The sequence below is a fragment of the Ziziphus jujuba genome, chromosome 9, assembly GCF_031755915.1.
Source record: "Ziziphus jujuba cultivar Dongzao chromosome 9, ASM3175591v1".
In the NCBI taxonomy this organism is placed as follows: Eukaryota; Viridiplantae; Streptophyta; class Magnoliopsida; order Rosales; family Rhamnaceae; genus Ziziphus; species Ziziphus jujuba.
In genome coordinates, this window is record NC_083387.1 from 13,945,801 (window position 1) to 13,963,179 (window position 17,379).

The 17,379-nt window shown below is 30.0% G+C and overlaps 2 protein-coding genes across 4 annotated transcripts; both read left to right on the plus strand.

Moving 5' to 3' along the window:
- Positions 1-2,785: 2,785 nt before the first annotated feature.
- LOC107403380 (adenylyl-sulfate kinase 3) lies at positions 2,786-7,823 on the plus strand. 2 transcript variants are annotated; one of them, XM_016010258.4, is made up of 8 exons: positions 2,786-2,911; positions 3,065-3,289; positions 3,581-3,721; positions 4,648-4,797; positions 4,981-5,099; positions 5,256-5,340; positions 6,695-6,741; positions 7,447-7,823. In XM_016010258.4, exons 1-8 carry the CDS (start codon positions 2,896-2,898, stop codon positions 7,543-7,545), a joined length of 882 nt encoding a protein of 293 aa, XP_015865744.2. In that variant the 5' UTR covers positions 2,786-2,895; the 3' UTR covers positions 7,546-7,823. The 2 variants fall into 2 exon arrangements, with proteins under 2 accessions (XP_015865744.2, XP_024923970.2); XM_025068202.3 differs by lacking the exon at positions 7,447-7,823 and adding an exon at positions 6,865-7,440.
- A 3,326-nt stretch (positions 7,824-11,149) lies between these two features.
- On the plus strand, positions 11,150-15,920 carry LOC107403378 (endo-1,4-beta-xylanase 5). 2 transcript variants are annotated; one of them, XM_060811496.1, is made up of 8 exons: positions 11,150-11,177; positions 11,287-11,367; positions 12,761-12,807; positions 12,977-13,196; positions 13,982-14,145; positions 14,295-14,393; positions 14,493-15,284; positions 15,516-15,920. In XM_060811496.1, the coding sequence occupies exons 2-8, from the start codon at positions 11,310-11,312 to the stop codon at positions 15,876-15,878; spliced, it is 1,743 nt and encodes a 580-aa protein (XP_060667479.1). In that variant the 5' UTR covers positions 11,150-11,177; positions 11,287-11,309; the 3' UTR covers positions 15,879-15,920. The 2 variants fall into 2 exon arrangements, with proteins under 2 accessions (XP_060667479.1, XP_015865743.4); XM_016010257.4 differs by lacking the exon at positions 11,150-11,177 and having other exon boundaries at positions 11,184-11,367.
- Positions 15,921-17,379: the final 1,459 nt, after the last annotated feature.

Genomic DNA, 17,379 nt, shown 5'->3' on the forward strand with positions numbered 1-17,379 from the left:
AATTTGGATTAATTAATTCATTTATTTTGAATTAGGAATTAATTAATTTATAATAAAAATAATAAATTTCCTAAACTTATTTTTCCAGAAAATAAATAAATAAAAACAAAAAAATAATGATAATTTACTAAAACAAAAAGTAGAATCAAATTAGGAAACTAAAATACTAGCTTTTTGACTAAGTTGACTTTGACAATTCTTTGATCAATTTGAGCTTCAAATTAGCTTCAGTATGCGTTATAGGAATCCAAATAAGCTGATCATGAAGTCCCACACGTTGTCCTTGCTTGGAAGAAAGAGAAAAAGCCAACTCAGCCTAATATAGTAAAGCCAGCATAAAATACAGCGAAAACAGCCTAAATTTACTAACTGTCCATACAATCCCTTTTTGGACGACTTTGAAGCTGCTTTGACTTGATTCCATGTCCTATTAGATATATGTATTGAATCCATGAAACATTGGGACCATTTCATACTTTCAGACTCTAAAAATGTACCAAAACAGCTATCTGGGCCCGTACCGGCTTCCACCACTTGTATGCTCAGAATATGTTTTGGATCTTTGAGTATGGATAAGCCCTCTTGAGAATGAATTATCTCATAGATAAAGAAAGCAAGTTTGACCTTAAATCTCTTAGTTTAGCCCTAGTGATCGGCCCGGTCTTCATCCGTATCAGACCAGCACTCCAGGGGTTGTCGGTTGTGCGGACTCAAGCAGAATCACATCACCTTATTCAATGGATATTTATGGAATGTCATCAACTAGCAATTCATGGGTACCATCTCAAACTCAACCATCAGAAAGTAGTAGTTATGCACACAGTTAATCAATAATGCAAGATCCATATGGTTGGCATATTAATAATTATATGCAAAATTATCAGAGAAATACATCTTTTCATAACTACTCATATTTCACATCTCAAAATCAAAATGAGGAAGAAACCAATGATTTTCAACCACCCAGAAGTTCTATGTGGTATTAAGATGACATTTATGAACTATAATGTAATTGTAATAATCGTTTTATATATTTTAGTTAATAAATAATTTTATTATATATGTATTTTTTGACATATTTTTATTAATAATAATTTATCTATAGTTATTAATACTTATTATAAATCAATTCACTGACAAGAATATAAATCCATTCAATATTTTATTAAGTTTTATAATCAATTTGATAATTGATGGATTAAATAAGATAATTGTAAAGTTTCAATAAAAATTTCTATTTGTTAAAACAAATTTTTATCATTTTTTATAATTTTTTATCGATATGCCATATTTTCTGACATTTCCATATAAATTTTCATATTTTAAACTCTCAATATTTTTATCGATACTGATTTTTTGAACCTTGGAAATATGTAAGCAATTAAAATTTACTTTTAAAATTCTTTTTTAAAAAAGTAATAAAATTAAATACACTAATTAAAATTTATCAAAAAAAATTAGACAAAAAGAAAGAATATGATATCATCACAATTTTTTTATGCCATGAATTAAAATAAAAAAAAGAGCTTGAAAAAAAATATCTTACATATAATGGTTATACAATTTTTGGTAATTTTTCTTTTGGTAATTATATCATCCAGTAAATCACAGTTAACGTTGCATATTAATAGGTTTTATGTCAATCAAAGATTAGACCATGGTTAAGTTCTTCCCCAAGCACCATATTTGGATTTTTTTTTTTTAAATTTATTTACTTATATTTTTCAATGTAACGACCATATTTGGATTAAGTAAAAGAGAAAAATATTTTTATTTATGAATAATACTATAGATACCATTTAATCTATTAACATGATTATAAAAAATAAATACATATTATTACTTGATTGGTTTATATTTTGATTGTTTTATATTTAGTAGTACTTAATTTTTTCAAAGATTTATTTATTCATTTATGAATTATATGAATACATTAATGAATTAAATAGTAATATATTTACTAAAATTTTTTTTTATCATATTAGAAAAATAAACAACTATTTAAATAAAATACCTTTTCAATGCATTTGTTTAGACATTTTATCAAACTGATACAACAAGGATAAAATAAATAATATCAAAATAATTTTCTATTTCTAGAGCATCTATTAGATATTTTGAAATTTTTTAAAAATAAATTTTTTTAAAAAGTGAATTATTTCAAAACAATAAACTAATAAAATAATTAATTAATAACATTAATTATATATACCATATAAATTTAAATAATATCTATTTTGATACCAAATATATAAGAATCAATGCTCTCATGCTCTAATATTACTTTTTATTTATTTTATTTATTGGTTCTGAGTTACTTTATTTATTTATTAATTCTTTGCCACTTAAGAAGGATAATGTGAGCGAGTGATGTTAGCCCTTATTTATTTTATTTTTTTTTGGGAAGATAGTGATGTTAGCACTTAGTGCAGCATAAAACGTAGAAGATGGGACAGCAATGATTAGCAACCAAGAAAAAAAAGAAAAAAGAAAAATAATAATAATAATAAATATCCCGACAAAATGTGCACACGAGGACGAAAATTTTATTTTTCAGCCCAAAAATTCTCTCTGATTTGGAATTCAAGTTGAAAGATGACGTTTGTTTTTTACTAAATAGTTGATAGATGACGTTGCTTGTCTCTTTGTGGGACCACTTCTAAATAATCGGGATCACGGGTTGGATATTATCCAATTAAATCGAAACACGTGACTTCTCTTTTTTCAATCACCTGTATTCATCTGCATTTCTATTCCAATGGTCCATACGATAATCAATTCACTTTCCATTTACACGACGTCGCTTTTGGTTTCCTACCTTAGTGTTTTCTTGTCTATAAAATCGAACGGTCGGATTCTGGTACCCGACAAACACAAAAATTCCCTCACAATCGCATGCGATTATTCTCAGGTGTTTCACTGCGCATCCACCTCCAATATTCCCCGATTATTCACTTGAATATTTTTTTTTAATATAAAGTTTTTTTTTTTTTTTTTAACCTTTATTTTCACTGTTCCTTTTCTTTGGTTAATATTTTATTATTATTATTTTTTGGATTATAAGATATGATTGCAAGTGGAGGGAATACAGTGACAACGACATTGTCGCCGGGGATTTGTCTCGTGTACGGACCGTCCGCGTCTTTGTCCGACAGAGGGTTCGTGAGCTTTTCTGGTGGCAATTTTGTAAATCTGAGATCAAGGCTTTTGTCCAGAATTAAGGCCATGGAGGGATCGAGAGCTTTGAGTATGAACGGAACGGATACAAATGGTCACGCTGGGAATTCGAGTATGTTTCTTCCAAATCTTTGCTTCTCTGAACTGGGTTTTTTTTATTTTGTTTTTTATTTTCCTTTTGGGTTTCCTTTTCTATGCTTTGTGTTGTGTCTGTGGGCTGTTTGGCTGTTGAGAAAGTGGTGGGAAAAAAGTTAAAACTTTTGCTTCAAAACTAATAATCGAATAAAAACAAATGCCTCTTTTTTATTTTATATTATCTTAATTTTTTTTTTTCCAATAATAGAGAAACATAGATTTGGGTTGGATTTTTCCAGGTTAATTTTCTGATATGGTTTTTGAATAGGTGAAAATCAGGATCTCTTATCTGGCATTGGGAATTCAACCAACATTGTTTGGCATGAATGCTCGGTTGGCAAAGTTGAAAGGCAAAAGTTACTAAAACAAAAGGGATGTGTCATATGGATCACGGGTCTCAGCGCTTCAGGTGTTTTGTCGTTTTCATTGATGTTTGATTAATTTTTTTTTCTTTTTTTGGCTTCAATTGTCAATGAAAGCTATGACTTTAAATGATGATCAATTTCCTTTACATGATCTGAATAAAAAAAATTGAAATAAAAAGGGAAAAAAAAGTGTCACTTATATTAATAGAACAGAAGAACAATACTCCAAATACACCCATATTGTATTTTAATTTGATTGAGTGATTACGGTTTACTTTTGTAAGAATTTATCTTTGTGAAGTTGATCTTCACCTAGTTAATGAAGAAATGAGGTTGCAGAAGTCCTTTGCCTCTGGGGTCATCCAAAAGGATCGTTGCAACTTGCGCAATAAACCATATGGTGGTGATGGCTCAAGATGGAGTTACACAAGGAAGAAAAATAATTGAAGGGACAATATGATTACAGAATTTATAAGAAAAATACAGAAGCCCCTTACTTTTTAATTCATAAAGACAAATACGAGGGCAACGATGGGAAAAAATTGCCAAGGATAACATATTTAGGATCAAACAGTTTTTGACTGTTTATCTGAGTATGAAATGACGTTCAATTGCCTCTCCTAGTGTCCGAACAGAACCAGATGAAGCGAAGTGCTCATTCCATTTCTACATCAAATGCCTTTCTGCATAAAAAAATCCCGCTACTCAGCAAACACTTGCTCTTTGTATTAGATATATAATTCAAATTCATGAATATAAGAACTTTATAAGAATGTTATTTAGCGGTCACCATTGCTTAAAACGTAGTTACATTAAAGATTATTTAAAGATTAGCAAAAGTAATGTTTGTGCCTGGATTCTTGTTGCAGTTAAGTAAGTTGTGGGGTGTCTGTGTTTTGCACGTTTACTTATCTATATGATCTCTATGTACCTTATATCTTTTTCGTCTCCTAAATTATTCATATCATAGGGAAGAGCTCTGTGGCATGTGCTTTGAGTCAAAGCTTATATCGCAGGGGAAAGCTGTCTTATGTACTTGATGGGGACAATGTTAGGCATGGGTTGAATCGTGATCTTAGCTTTAAAATGGAAGACCGTGCAGAGAACATACGGAGGGTTGGTGAGTCTTGATAGGAGTGTGTATGGTACTTTTACTGTAACTTTAAAGAACTAGCTGTCTTAATTTAATGCTCTAACGGTTTAGCTGTTTATATTTGAACCATTCTGGTAAAAGCATTCCCTTGGAGCTTTAGGTAATGAATTTCTACATAGATTTTTCTTTAAATTTATTTTTATCTTCCAGGTGAGGTTGCAAAGCTCTTTGCTGATGCTGGAGTCATTTGCATTGCTAGCTTGATTTCTCCATACAGAAGGGATCGTGATGCATGCCGTGCATTGCTACCAGATGGGGATTTTATTGAGGTTTCTTCTCAATTTTATGACTACTTGTGAGCTGTGAGTTTTATTTGTTTTATTATCTGTTGGAACTTGCAAAACAAAAGAGGACTGAGTAGGAACTGCATGATTCAAATGAAGCTCTTGTTGCTGAAATGTCTTAGATAACTTCTATTATAACAGGTGTTTATGGATGTGCCAATCCAAGTTTGTGAGGCAAGAGACCCAAAAGGTCTATATAAGCTAGCACGTGCAGGAAAGATTAAAGGTAATTTCAGAGTGGCTTTTTAATTTATGGTTATTTTCAAAGTTCGCTTGGTACTTTGGTCATGTCTCCCTCTAGTCCTTAAACTTTTTCTTTTTTTTTTTTTTTTTTTGGTGGGGAGTAAATGTCACCTTTGAATTACAATATAATATCCAATTCTGCTTAGTTTTCTAGTAAATTTGTTTGGAGTTGGCCACAAAAAAGAACATATTCTCAAGTTAATTTTGTTTAAGCATATAGTCAATTTATTCTAAATTGTTAATTCAAGCCTATTTTGTCCGTATAAGTTGTCTATGTGTATGCCAGATGTCCATTTCCATCCAGTTCTAACAACAAAACTAAGATAGGGGCATATTGGACATTATATAATAGTTCCAGAGTGAAATTTATTTAAAAAATTTAAAAAACGTGGTGGATTGTATTTCAAGGTTTCTCTGGTTTTGCATGACTTTCTTGTTAAGATTCATTTTGTGTTTTGTAAATGATATGCTATTTGAAATATCAACTATCTGCATAGCAAGTCAATATCAAAAAAGATTGCAGAATTTGTAATCCATCACATATATTCTGTGTCATCATTTTCCGTTTGCCACACCAACACATCTTCCTCTATGCATATCTGTGTATGTACACTGGCTAAATAATAAGGATATCCTAGTACATTTTTATTATCGGACTTGATTCCTTTATGAAGTTTGTGAATTTAGTTTTGGGATTTTTTTTATTATTATTTTTTATATGGTTTCCTCTCCATGTTTATTTGATTATACATAGTCCCAAAATATTTGCATGCTAAGAATTATGGAATTTACTCCAATAGCCTGGTCTGCATGATTGAATCTACTTCAATTGACTGGAAGATAGCCATCTCTCTATCACTCTGGCATATATTGATATCTCCTCTTAGGCGCACATGCACGTGCATGTTTTATATGTCAATAATCAATGGATGCTCCACTTTCTCAGTAAAAGACTTCGTCAGGTAACTGAAGTATGCCTTAAAACCACATTATCCTTATGTGTATCATATAATGTTATAGGCAACATGTTCTTGTGGGGCTAAGAGCATGTTTTGGAGTGATTTTGAAAAGGCTAAAAATCAGTTGCCTGAAGGACTGCTTCCCAGTATAATTCCCAAACAGGACCTAAATAAATTGACAACTGCAATGGGAACCTTACAATATGCATTAGTAATGGTAAATAATTGAGTGTTTGGAAATTAGTGTAGCCTGACTTGAATAAGTTTTTAGCAGCAAACTAGATACCTTTGTTATGCATTATGGCAATGATTTATTGTTGCTTCCAATTTTGTAGTCCATATGTGATTACTAATCTGTAATAGTATCTGGACTTGCAGGGTTTACTGGGATTGATGATCCATATGAGCCCCCATTAAATTGTGAGGTATGCATACTATGTCAGGAACTAACAGAAAGGATATGAAAAATGCATAAATATATAGGATGTTGACAAACATAAAGACAAAATATGCTCGTTAATCCATATCTTGCTTTCGTGTAACTGCAGTTTATTCTGAAACTTTGGATGTTGAAACTTGAAGGAAGAATTTCCTGTGGTGGTTATCTTTGTATTTTCTAAATCAATGGTTTTTATTATTTCACTAGAGAATTAGCCAATCATAAGCCATTATTGATTGTTAGTGGAGCAACAGGGTTCTAGGAGGAGAGACTGATATCTAAGCTCTTTTGTAGGACTTATGCATGATGGCACTCAAAAGATCTAACCTTCTCTCTTTTGCCAAGATGAACACCTATAATATGTTGGAAAATATACCAGATAAATTATATAACATCGGACAAACATGTCATAGACTTAAAGTAACTCTAGAATTGCAGGTTCAATCAGTACCTTGGAATTGCTTCCAAGCACCATAACAGTTTCCATACCTGCATTATAGATAAGCCTGTATGCATGTACAGATTTACTACAGAAGAACGATGCATAAGTCAGCCGCTTGTAGTACACAGTCATTGTTGTTTCTGAGTTTTGATTCTGGCGTGTATCAAAATGTTTGTTGTTATTGCATAAATAGGAAGTTTGAAGCCAATCCTCTCCCCCTTTCTTTTCTTTTCTTCTTCTTCTTCTCAGATAGTATTAACTCATAATGGAGGAATCAATGCCTCCCCAAGTGAACTGGCTGAAGAAGTGATTTCTTACTTGGAAGAGAAGGGCTACCTCCGGGCATAAGCACATAATAATCCTTCTCTCTTGCAATCAAAATTCAGCACAGAAGCGAAGACTGCAAGGTCTTTTGAGTAAGCTTTCACCATGGAAAATTGTTAAAACAGCAGTTTGTAAATCATTGACTGGTCTTTTAATTATTCTATTAATTAGTGCCACATTTTGCTCTCTCCTCTCTAATCATCTTCTAGGTTTTTTATTTTTCCCAAAATGTAGTGAAAATAATCTTTTTCCGTTTGTAAATAATTTGGAAAATTACTTGGAGAGAATATTTCTGACTACTATGGGATTTTTCTTTTTTTTCTCTTATTTTTTATTTTTTATTTTTTTTGAGAAAAATTTGGATGGGTTAATTCCTTCCTACCTAGTCATATGATTTCTATTTGATGTAACTGAAATGTTTGCTGAAAAGAAAATAATTTAAATTTGTAGGGATGGATGATATTTTCCAGACTAGTATCGAATAAAAAGAAAGGCATTTTAGAAATACTTCATATTTGCTTAACTGTTTCGGCCCTTTCCTGAACTCAGGTTCTGGACATTGTGTATGATTCACGATGCCAACAGACAGGAACAAGAAGTGAAAGTATTTCTTAACTTAAGGCCTTTATACAATTAATAATTTGTAAACTTGCAAATTCCAAGCAAATCTGCTAATAATTATCTGAAGTGATAATGCTAGCAGTACCAAATTGTTTATTTTATTTTTTTCTTAAATTTATTCACAAAATGATACAATAATATTTTATTAGCTTATATTTGGCTTTTTTTTTTTATAAAAAAAAATTCATATTTAGATTATATTAATTTTCCAGTTAATAATATATTGATACATAATCTAACCATGCTGTTTGGTATATAATTTGCTATCTTTTAGCACTTCTGTTCCTTGGAGTGTCTAGCTAAGTGATCAATGGATGTTTTGGGCTTTAAAAGGAAACTACAAAATGATTTGTAGTAAATGTGTCATCCAGCTCAATTACTTGAAATATTAAGGTCCGAAAAGATTGAAGATTGATGCATTCCATTAGTTGATTACGGTACCGTTGGTGAACAAAGGGGTGCCTTGGATCATCCTTTTCAAGTAAATCTTCTTGTACACTTTTTCAGACCAATGAAGACAAAAAATCGACAACAAGGATAAATAGATATGAAGAAAAAGGGTTTCCTTATCTTAATTTCCATGATGGTTTTAAAAAAATAATAATAATAATATCATGACCTTCTTCATTAATAAGAATGCTATATGAGACTGAAGTTACACATTGAATCACAAGTTGCCCCTAATTTTCATTGTAGCCAAACTTGGCCAATATTGCTTGTAAAAGAATCCCATTCAGCAGCTGATTTGGGTGGCATGGAAAGTGAAAAACGAGGAAGTTGCTTCCAGGATGGGATTCAAGACCCCCAAGAAGAGTTAATCGCGATACATGTATATGGGAAAATAGAATGTTACAGGATGATATATTGTTCCCCACTTTGTCTGCAGAGACTCTATATTTTACCATTGCGCTGTCTCCAAGTGGATTTTCCTTTATAATTTTAAAAGTTAGGTTACTTCTCAAAGAATAGTGATCACTCTTTGTAAACCATTACAAGAAATTGGCTCATTTGTCCTCACAGGGTCATGGTGATGGCAATCTCCACTCCCTTTTATGTGTGAAATCTTGAACTCAATTCACCCAATAAAAAAAATAAAATAAAAAATTCAATTTTTTTTTTATATATAATTCAACTCAATATATTAGAGAATAAAAAGATCCAAGATTTTTCATGAGCTTCTTTTAAAAAATAAAAAATTAAAAGAAGTTTTTAATAAGCTAAGTGGTCCATTTCCCAAAATGTAAACTTTTTTTTTTTTTCCAACTATATAATTAACTTACATGTGTAATAGATTCTACCATTAACTAATACTTGATAAAAATAAATTATATACAATTAGATAAACTAAATAAATAAATAAAAATTAAAAATCAATTATAGAATATTGATGTTCAAAACTTTGCTAAATACGTACCAAAATTATTGATTAATTTTTTTTATTTAGACACCAAATTTGACTAAAACTAGTCCAAATTTAAATTAAAACTAATATTAACATCAAACTAAAGTAATAGGATAATAAATCAAGAGAAATGACATACACAAGTACTAATATCATATTCTAAAGCTCTAGGACTTTAACTTTCCCTGTACCGCTCTTATACTTGATAATTAGCTTGATAAATAATTAATTTAGCCAAATTCTAAGTTTCTAAATTAATCTAATTATTTTTCAAAGTGAATTAGAAATTATGAATCTTTAATGAAAATTAGTATTTTCCTAAAATTTTCATGTCACTTATGCATTAAGTTCTCTCTTTTGTAACTACTCAATTCCCAATCAAGCTTCTAAAATCAATTTTTGACTTACCAATTTTTTTTTTTTTTTTACGTGAATATCTGGTCAGATATTTTTGGCTTTGGTAATCCCTAAAATTGGGCAATCTTATGAATTTCGATCACGTATCATATTGCAGCTATAAAGCCTACCAAAATTGTTGTTTTTGTCTATTCAAAAAAAAAAAATATATATTGTTTTTGTCAAATTTCAGTTGCTCTTTTTGGATATTTGTCTGTCAAAGTCTGGAATTCTTATGAATTTTGAAACATTCTATATCAAACCTTTAATTTATATTTTTTTGACATTAGTTTAATTCTCAAATTGATTCCCAAATTAACTAATAAAAAAATTAAAAATTGATTCCCAATTTTTTTATTTTTTTATTTTTAAAGATGGTAGAAATGAACATAACTTGACATATAAAATATGGAAACAATTATATGCATGACAAGCCATTTGGAAAAGTACGTATATAGAATTTATTGGAAGAATTAGATTGCACCATATATAATATATATACATACATATATATATATATATATATATATATATAAAATATATATAGGCTATATGAGATATCCATATTCATTTACCAAAAAAATACATATCGTCCTCATAGAGTAATTTTGCTTCCTCTTTATGCTTTCTATTTTGTTTTGTTTTGGATTTTCTTTGTTGTTTTTGTTTTTGCAGTTGGAGAGATAATCTCATTATTTATGGTATAATTATAAAATATATATATTTTGATCTCTTATTAAGGGAACATGCAAAACATATCTTCATTTTTTTTTTCTGTATTAGTTTCATATACCATTATTATATATTTCCTTATTATATATTTCCTAATTAACCCAGTTGCCAGTCCAGAATTTAGGGATATGTATTAATAAATTGAATCTAAAAAGTAAACTTAGCATATGAAAAATAAGAAGTTGGTAACTTATTATATGTTCTAATCTCTTTTTACTATTTGTTACCTAATTTATTTATTTTTTCCTGTATTAATTTTTTGTTGTAAAAATTTTATAAAAAATTAAAATAAAGTCAACTAATAATCATCCTATTTACACTACTGTTAACAACTAATAATTATATGATTATTTTGAGTATTATTCATGTGAAACTCCCATTCTTTTTATAGCTAAAAACATTGCCACGTAGTGTGAATATCTTTTTGTATATATATGGATTGCTTCAACACTCCATTATGTTATTGCTTCTCAATCTCTTTTTTGCCCCTTCCTTCCACCATTACGTAATTATAGCTTCTTCTTCTTCCCTTTTCTCCCATTAAGCTCTGTCTAGTCTCTCTAGCTCTACATGATATATGTTTTTCATAATTGCTTTATCAAAATGGTTTTCAGGTTTTGAAACATAGTCTCCGGCGATGATGGCTTGGAGAAGAAACAATGTGCTTCTGCTGCTGTGTTGTCTCTTTTATGCAGGTTTGTCATAGATCTATCCACATACCTTGGCAAAATAAAATATATTATATATATACACACACAAAGCAAGGAAAAAGTAGTAAAAAACCATGGTATGAAAGATATTTGGTTAGTTTGTGTGTATCCATATATATATATATACATAGAATTCTCCAACATTGATGTCTATATTTTTTTAAAGTATGAAAATTACCTTTTAACAATGATTTTTGATAAAATTATTTTCTAAAATATTTTTTTAAATGATAATATTTTCACTTTAAAACTCTGTCTGCAATTAAAAATAATTGCAAACGATCACACTAAAATCAAAAGTAATATATTATTTGACTTTAGAAATGTAAATTATGATATATACTAGGTATGCATATAAAAAAATTTATATTAATATATATGCTATTCGATATGGTTTTATTTTATTTTATTTTTGTCTTTAAACCAATATACAGTAACAATACATAATAATTTTGTGAAAATTAATTACAAAAAATACTACCTGAACGTTCAAAAAAGAATAACATAATATAAATATATAAACCTAATGCGACTTGTTATCTTAGCATTATGTTAGACAGGAAAATATTATAGTTTGTTACTCGAGTATTACTTATTTTTATTGCTTTGATTATATAAGTATATAAATTTTGTTGATTAAATAACAATAATTGTCCCTCATCGACGTATTTTACAAATATTTACAGTTTGGCCCAATGGAGGCCCATAAGGGTTAGGGTTGTCCAATTTTTCAATCAAAACCCTCTCGGCTGCCTGGCTTGGTACCAAATATGCTCCAAGTAAAGTAATGTGCTTATAAAATTACTTTTTTTTTATATAGATTAATCTTCCTCTTTAATTTATACGATTTACTGATCAATGGCAGATAAACACTGAAGAAGATGATATAAACTGTTCACCATATCATGGACGATTTTTAATTATTCGGGGAATTGGGAATTTTAACTCATGTTATTGTACAAAAATTAGTGGTTCTGTGATTAGTCTATCCACAAAGGATCAATTTATAAGGTTGTGGGCATCCGATTATATATATATATATATATATAAGTTATTAGGTGCATAATGTCCAATAATATGTATGTAATTTGTAATAGAATCCATAAATTACATATAATTAAACATTAGACGTTTTAAGCTAAGTAATTAAAGCAAACAAATGATTTTGTATATATATATATATATATATATAAAAGAAAAAGATGATCTCTTCTCTTAGACTGTCCCTTATAGCAGGATCAAAACTTTGGACGCTCTCTATATATTTAATGGACGAAGAAATAAATACCCATGTATTTTGGCTTTTATATAGATTCAATTCCGCACATACGATGGATTAGTTTGTGCAATAAAATAAATAATCAATGTTTGTTTGCAGGGTTTGAAGTGAATGCTTTATCCTATGATTTCTCAGCTACCATTGAGGCAAGCATTAGCTATTTTATGCGTGTGTGCATATGGTTAATTTGAGATTTTTTTTTTTAAATCTTTTTAATTTTTTTTCAAATCAAAAAGTTTAGTTAAATTGATCTTAAAATATATAGTCTTCCAAAATTTCTCATTAATTTTGTCCTCTTTCTTTTTTCAAATTCAGTGTCTGCAAAACCCTAAGAAACCTCAATATGGTGGAGGGATAATCATAAACCCAGACTTGGATGACGGGTTGAAAGGATGGGCCACATTCGGTGATGCCAAAATACAACATAGAGAATCACATGGCAATCACTTCATTGTTGCCCATAGTAGAAATCAATCCTATGATAGTATCTCTCAGAAGCTTTTCTTGCACAAGGATAATTTATATTCATTCTCAGGTAACCAATATTGTTCCACTCAATTATTTCAATGACAACTTTTTGTTTTGTTTCGTTTTTATTTTTTAAAATTTTTTTGGGGTAATATTTCAATGAGAACTGAATATGCCAAAAATGCCTACAACACCTAAATAATAATAACATTCTTTTTTTCCGTTATATAATTTTGGTGCTCTACTTTATGCATCTGGGTCTGCTTCCTAAACTTAAACTGTTAGGATTGATAGTAGCTAGCTACATAATATTCACAGTTGGTCCATTATCCAAACAGCCTAATGCTATACCTAATATCTCCTTAAAGTAAACAAAATCCCTAAAAATTAAATGAAACATAAAATTTCAAATAATCAAAGATACAACCCAGCTTATAAATCGAATTAGTAACTTACGGCTTCTTTGGAAACATGTAGGTTTTTGGTTTTCAATTTTTTCTTAAAAATTTTTGTACTTTAATTAGCACGTTGTATATAACTGGTTTTTACTGTACTTGATAGTTAAGGCTTCTCAACTAACTATAAAGCATAAAGAAATTAACAACAAGATTTCTTTTTTCTTTTTTTTTTTTTTTTTTAAAGGAAAAACTATAAACTAAAAAAAACAAATTGAAAACCATTTCAAACTGTTAATAAAATGAAACTTATTTTGATAAATGTTTTTCTAGTCATTAATCATAATATTATGTATATTTGATCTCTCAAAAAAAAGGAAAAACAAAAAAAACATAAATGGTACCAAACGACAGGGGGCATAGTTAATTAGATTGGTGGTTATGTTTGTTGATGCAGCTTGGATACAGGTGAGTAAGGGAAATGTCCCTGTAACAGCAGTCTTCAAAACCAATACTGGTTTTATACATGCTGGTGCCATAGTTGCTGAGTCCCATTGTTGGTCCTTCCTCAAAGGTGGCGTAACAGTGAATGCTTCAGGCTCAGCAGAGCTCTATTTTGAGGTCCTTAATTAAAATTCCTTTTTGGTCTTCAATAAACTAAAGGAAAAAAGAAAAAAAAAAAAAAGAAAAAAAAGAAATTCTATCTCTTTTCCAGTTGCCCCAGTAAAGATTTTAGCCTCTTCAAGCTGACAATTCTTTACCATCTTCAGAGCAATGACACATCGGTTGAGATCTGGGTCGACAGTATCTCACTGCAACCCTTTACTGAACAGCAATGGAGGTCTCATCAAGATCAAAGCATCGAGAAGGTAAATCTTCGTTTGATGATGATCACTGCTTTTTGTATTTATTTTTATTTCGTACTTCTTTTAAGTTTTCTTGCGAAACAAGCAACCTAAATTTGGCAGGCACATAAGAGGAATGTGAAAATCAAAGTTGTTGATGCAAAAGGAAATCCTCTACCAAATGCAACAATCTCAATCCAACAAAAGCAATCTAGTTTCCCATTTGGTTGCGCTATAAACAAGAACATCCTCAACAACAATGCGTATAAGAACTGGTTCACTTCGCGGCGATTCACAGTGACCACGTTCGAGAACGAAATGAAATGGTACAGCAATGAAGCATATCAAGGAAAGGAAGACTATTCAGTCTCTGATGCAATGCTTCAATTCACCAAACAACATGGGATTTCTGTCCGAGGCCACAACATTTTATGGGATGATCCTCAGTACCAACCCTTCTGGGTCAAATCTCTCTCAGGGCAACAACTTTCTTCCGCTGCTTCAAAGAGGCTAAATTCCATTATGTCCAGGTACAAAGGCCAAGTGATTGCTTGGGATGTTGTAAATGAAAATTTGCACCACAATTTCTTCGAGAGCAAGATTGGTAATACAGCTTCGTCGGTTTTCTATAATTTGGCTTCCAAAGCTGATGGAACTACCACATTGTTCTTAAATGAGTACAGCACTATAGAGGAACCAGGAGATCAGTCATCAGCACCAGCTAAATACCTTGCAAAGCTTAGAGAGATCAAAAGTTTTCCTGGCAATGGGAATATTCGTTTGGGGATTGGCCTTGAGTCCCATTTTACTACTCCTCCTAATCTTCCTTATATAAGATCTTCCATTGATACTCTTGCTGCAACAGGATTTCCCATTTGGCTTACAGAAGTAGATGTTAAAAGCAGTCCTAACCAGGTTAAAGCAAAAAAAAAAAAAAAAAAAAAAGAAAAAAAAAAAAAAAAAAAAAAAGAAAAAAAAAAAAAGAAAGACTTCTATTTTGGTTAATTTGGCTGCTCTTTGTGTTTTTATTATTTAATTAACTTGTCATAAAAGTAATAATGAGACGGAGAATGAGACAATAATGAGCAAGACAGAGTGAATCGTTGCGTAATAACAAGTTGTAGTTTCTTGTTTCTACGTGGGCAGGCGACGTACTTGGAGCAGATATTAAGAGAGGGAAGATCACATCCAAAAGTGCAAGGAATTGTAATTTGGGCAGCATGGAGTCCTCAAGGATGCTACCAAATGTGCTTGACCGATAACAATTTCAAGAATTTGCCAACTGGTGATGTTGTTGATAAGCTATTGCGTGAGTGGGGCTTGGAGGAAATCAATGGAAAAATTGATGGCCATGGTTTCTATAAGACCTCCCTTTTGCATGGAGATTACCAAGTTAAAGTCTCTCACCCAACACTCAACAATTCATTCTTGTCTCAGAGCTTGAGTGTGGCATCACAGGTTGATGATGAATCCCACCACACAACACTTTTGTTTCAAGTTTCTGCTTAAGAAATTATTGTTTGCAGAGAAATAATAAAAAAAAAAAAAAAAGGAGGTACAAATTTTATGTATAATTTTTATGCAATATGATGGTAGAAAATGCAATCATAGGAATAAATTAGTACATAAAAAACTTAAACAATAGCTACTATATATTTTTTTGGTAATGAAAACATTAATTTTCATATGTCTCTTTTTTGTGTAATTTTAATGATTATATATAAATGAAAAAAAAAAATTTGCTATTTTGGATAATTAATAAAAATAAAATAAATGAAAAAAAAATGAGGTACAAATTTTATATAAGATTAGCAATGTGATGGCCGAAAATGCAATCATAGGGATAAACTAGTACATAAAAAACTTAAAACAATAACTACCATATATTCTTTTGGAAATGAAAATATTAATTTTTGTTATCTCTATTTTGGTGTTACTTTAATTTTTATATATAAATAAAAAAAAAAGTTGCCATTTTGGAATGGAATAAAAACAGAGCTATTTTGGAATAGCTCATTTTTTTTTTATTTCTCTTCGTCACCAATAGAGTCTCGAACAAAGGATCTTGCCATTCTCAACTGTGTCCAATGACAACAAACTGAGCCCGAGGATCGGTGTTTGTCTCCTTTCTAAAATATATTTTATACAAATATTCTCTTTAATTGAGACATCCAAAGCCCCAGGGCTTTCTTGACCCAATACCATTGAGATCGGGCTTTAATGAAAGTTACCCAACCCACTAAGCTATTTTACACCGAAGTCCCATTTTACCCCATCAATGTTTTAAAAAATTAAAAAATTGAAATATTGACTTCTTTGCTTCTTGTCTTGAATGTGGAACCCCTCCGTTGAATCACTTGCTTTTGACCCAACTTTTTTTTTTTTTTTTTTTTCAGTTTAAATATTTGTGAACATGAGATCTAAGTGCATGGGTTTGTTGATGCAATGGGGATTCGAGATTCCCAAAGGCATTAAGAAATCCATGTTACTAAGGTGCCATTTGAATATATATTATTTAGGTGCCATTCGTTGGTATTTATTTTTTGTTTTTAAAATTTTTTCTACATAATTATGTCTAATTTGTTTATTTTAAGTGTTATTTAGAGTTTGTGAGACATCTATGTTAATATAATTTTTAGAGAAAAAGTTAACTATAATCACCAAATTAAATACAATTTTAAATTATATTGGTTTTTAATTTTAATTTTATTTGTTTTAAAATTTTAAAATATTGAATAATAATAAATATTATTAATTAATACTTGGAAAAAAAAAGAAAAACTAAAAACTAATGGCATTAACAAATGACACCTTAATTTTATGAGTTATCTGAAAGTCTTTGAAAAATCTTTCAAGGCTGCGGGCAGTAGTCAAAATTACTGATGAATCTTTCTAGTAGTTTATACTACAGAAGAAGTATAGCCTAATGGGGTTTGGTAATGCAAATATGATTTTAATTAAATATGTCATAATAATAATAATAATGTTAGAGTTAGTGATCCGAATTCTT

Bases quoted from the DNA above. Each gene is read 5' to 3' on its own strand.
- LOC107403380 (XM_016010258.4), top strand. The intron at 3,722-4,647 runs GTGTTTTGTCGT...TTCATATCATAG, and splicing joins CACGGGTCTCAGCGCTTCAG to GGAAGAGCTCTGTGGCATGT. The intron at 5,341-6,694 runs GTAATTTCAGAG...CTGGACTTGCAG, and splicing joins ACGTGCAGGAAAGATTAAAG to GGTTTACTGGGATTGATGAT.
- LOC107403378 (XM_060811496.1), top strand. From the start codon at position 11,310: ATGATGGCTTGGAGAAGAAACAATGTGCTTCTGCTGCTGTGTTGTCTC. The intron at 13,197-13,981 runs GTAACCAATATT...TTGTTGATGCAG, and splicing joins TAATTTATATTCATTCTCAG to CTTGGATACAGGTGAGTAAG. The intron at 14,146-14,294 runs GTCCTTAATTAA...TACCATCTTCAG, and splicing joins CAGCAGAGCTCTATTTTGAG to AGCAATGACACATCGGTTGA.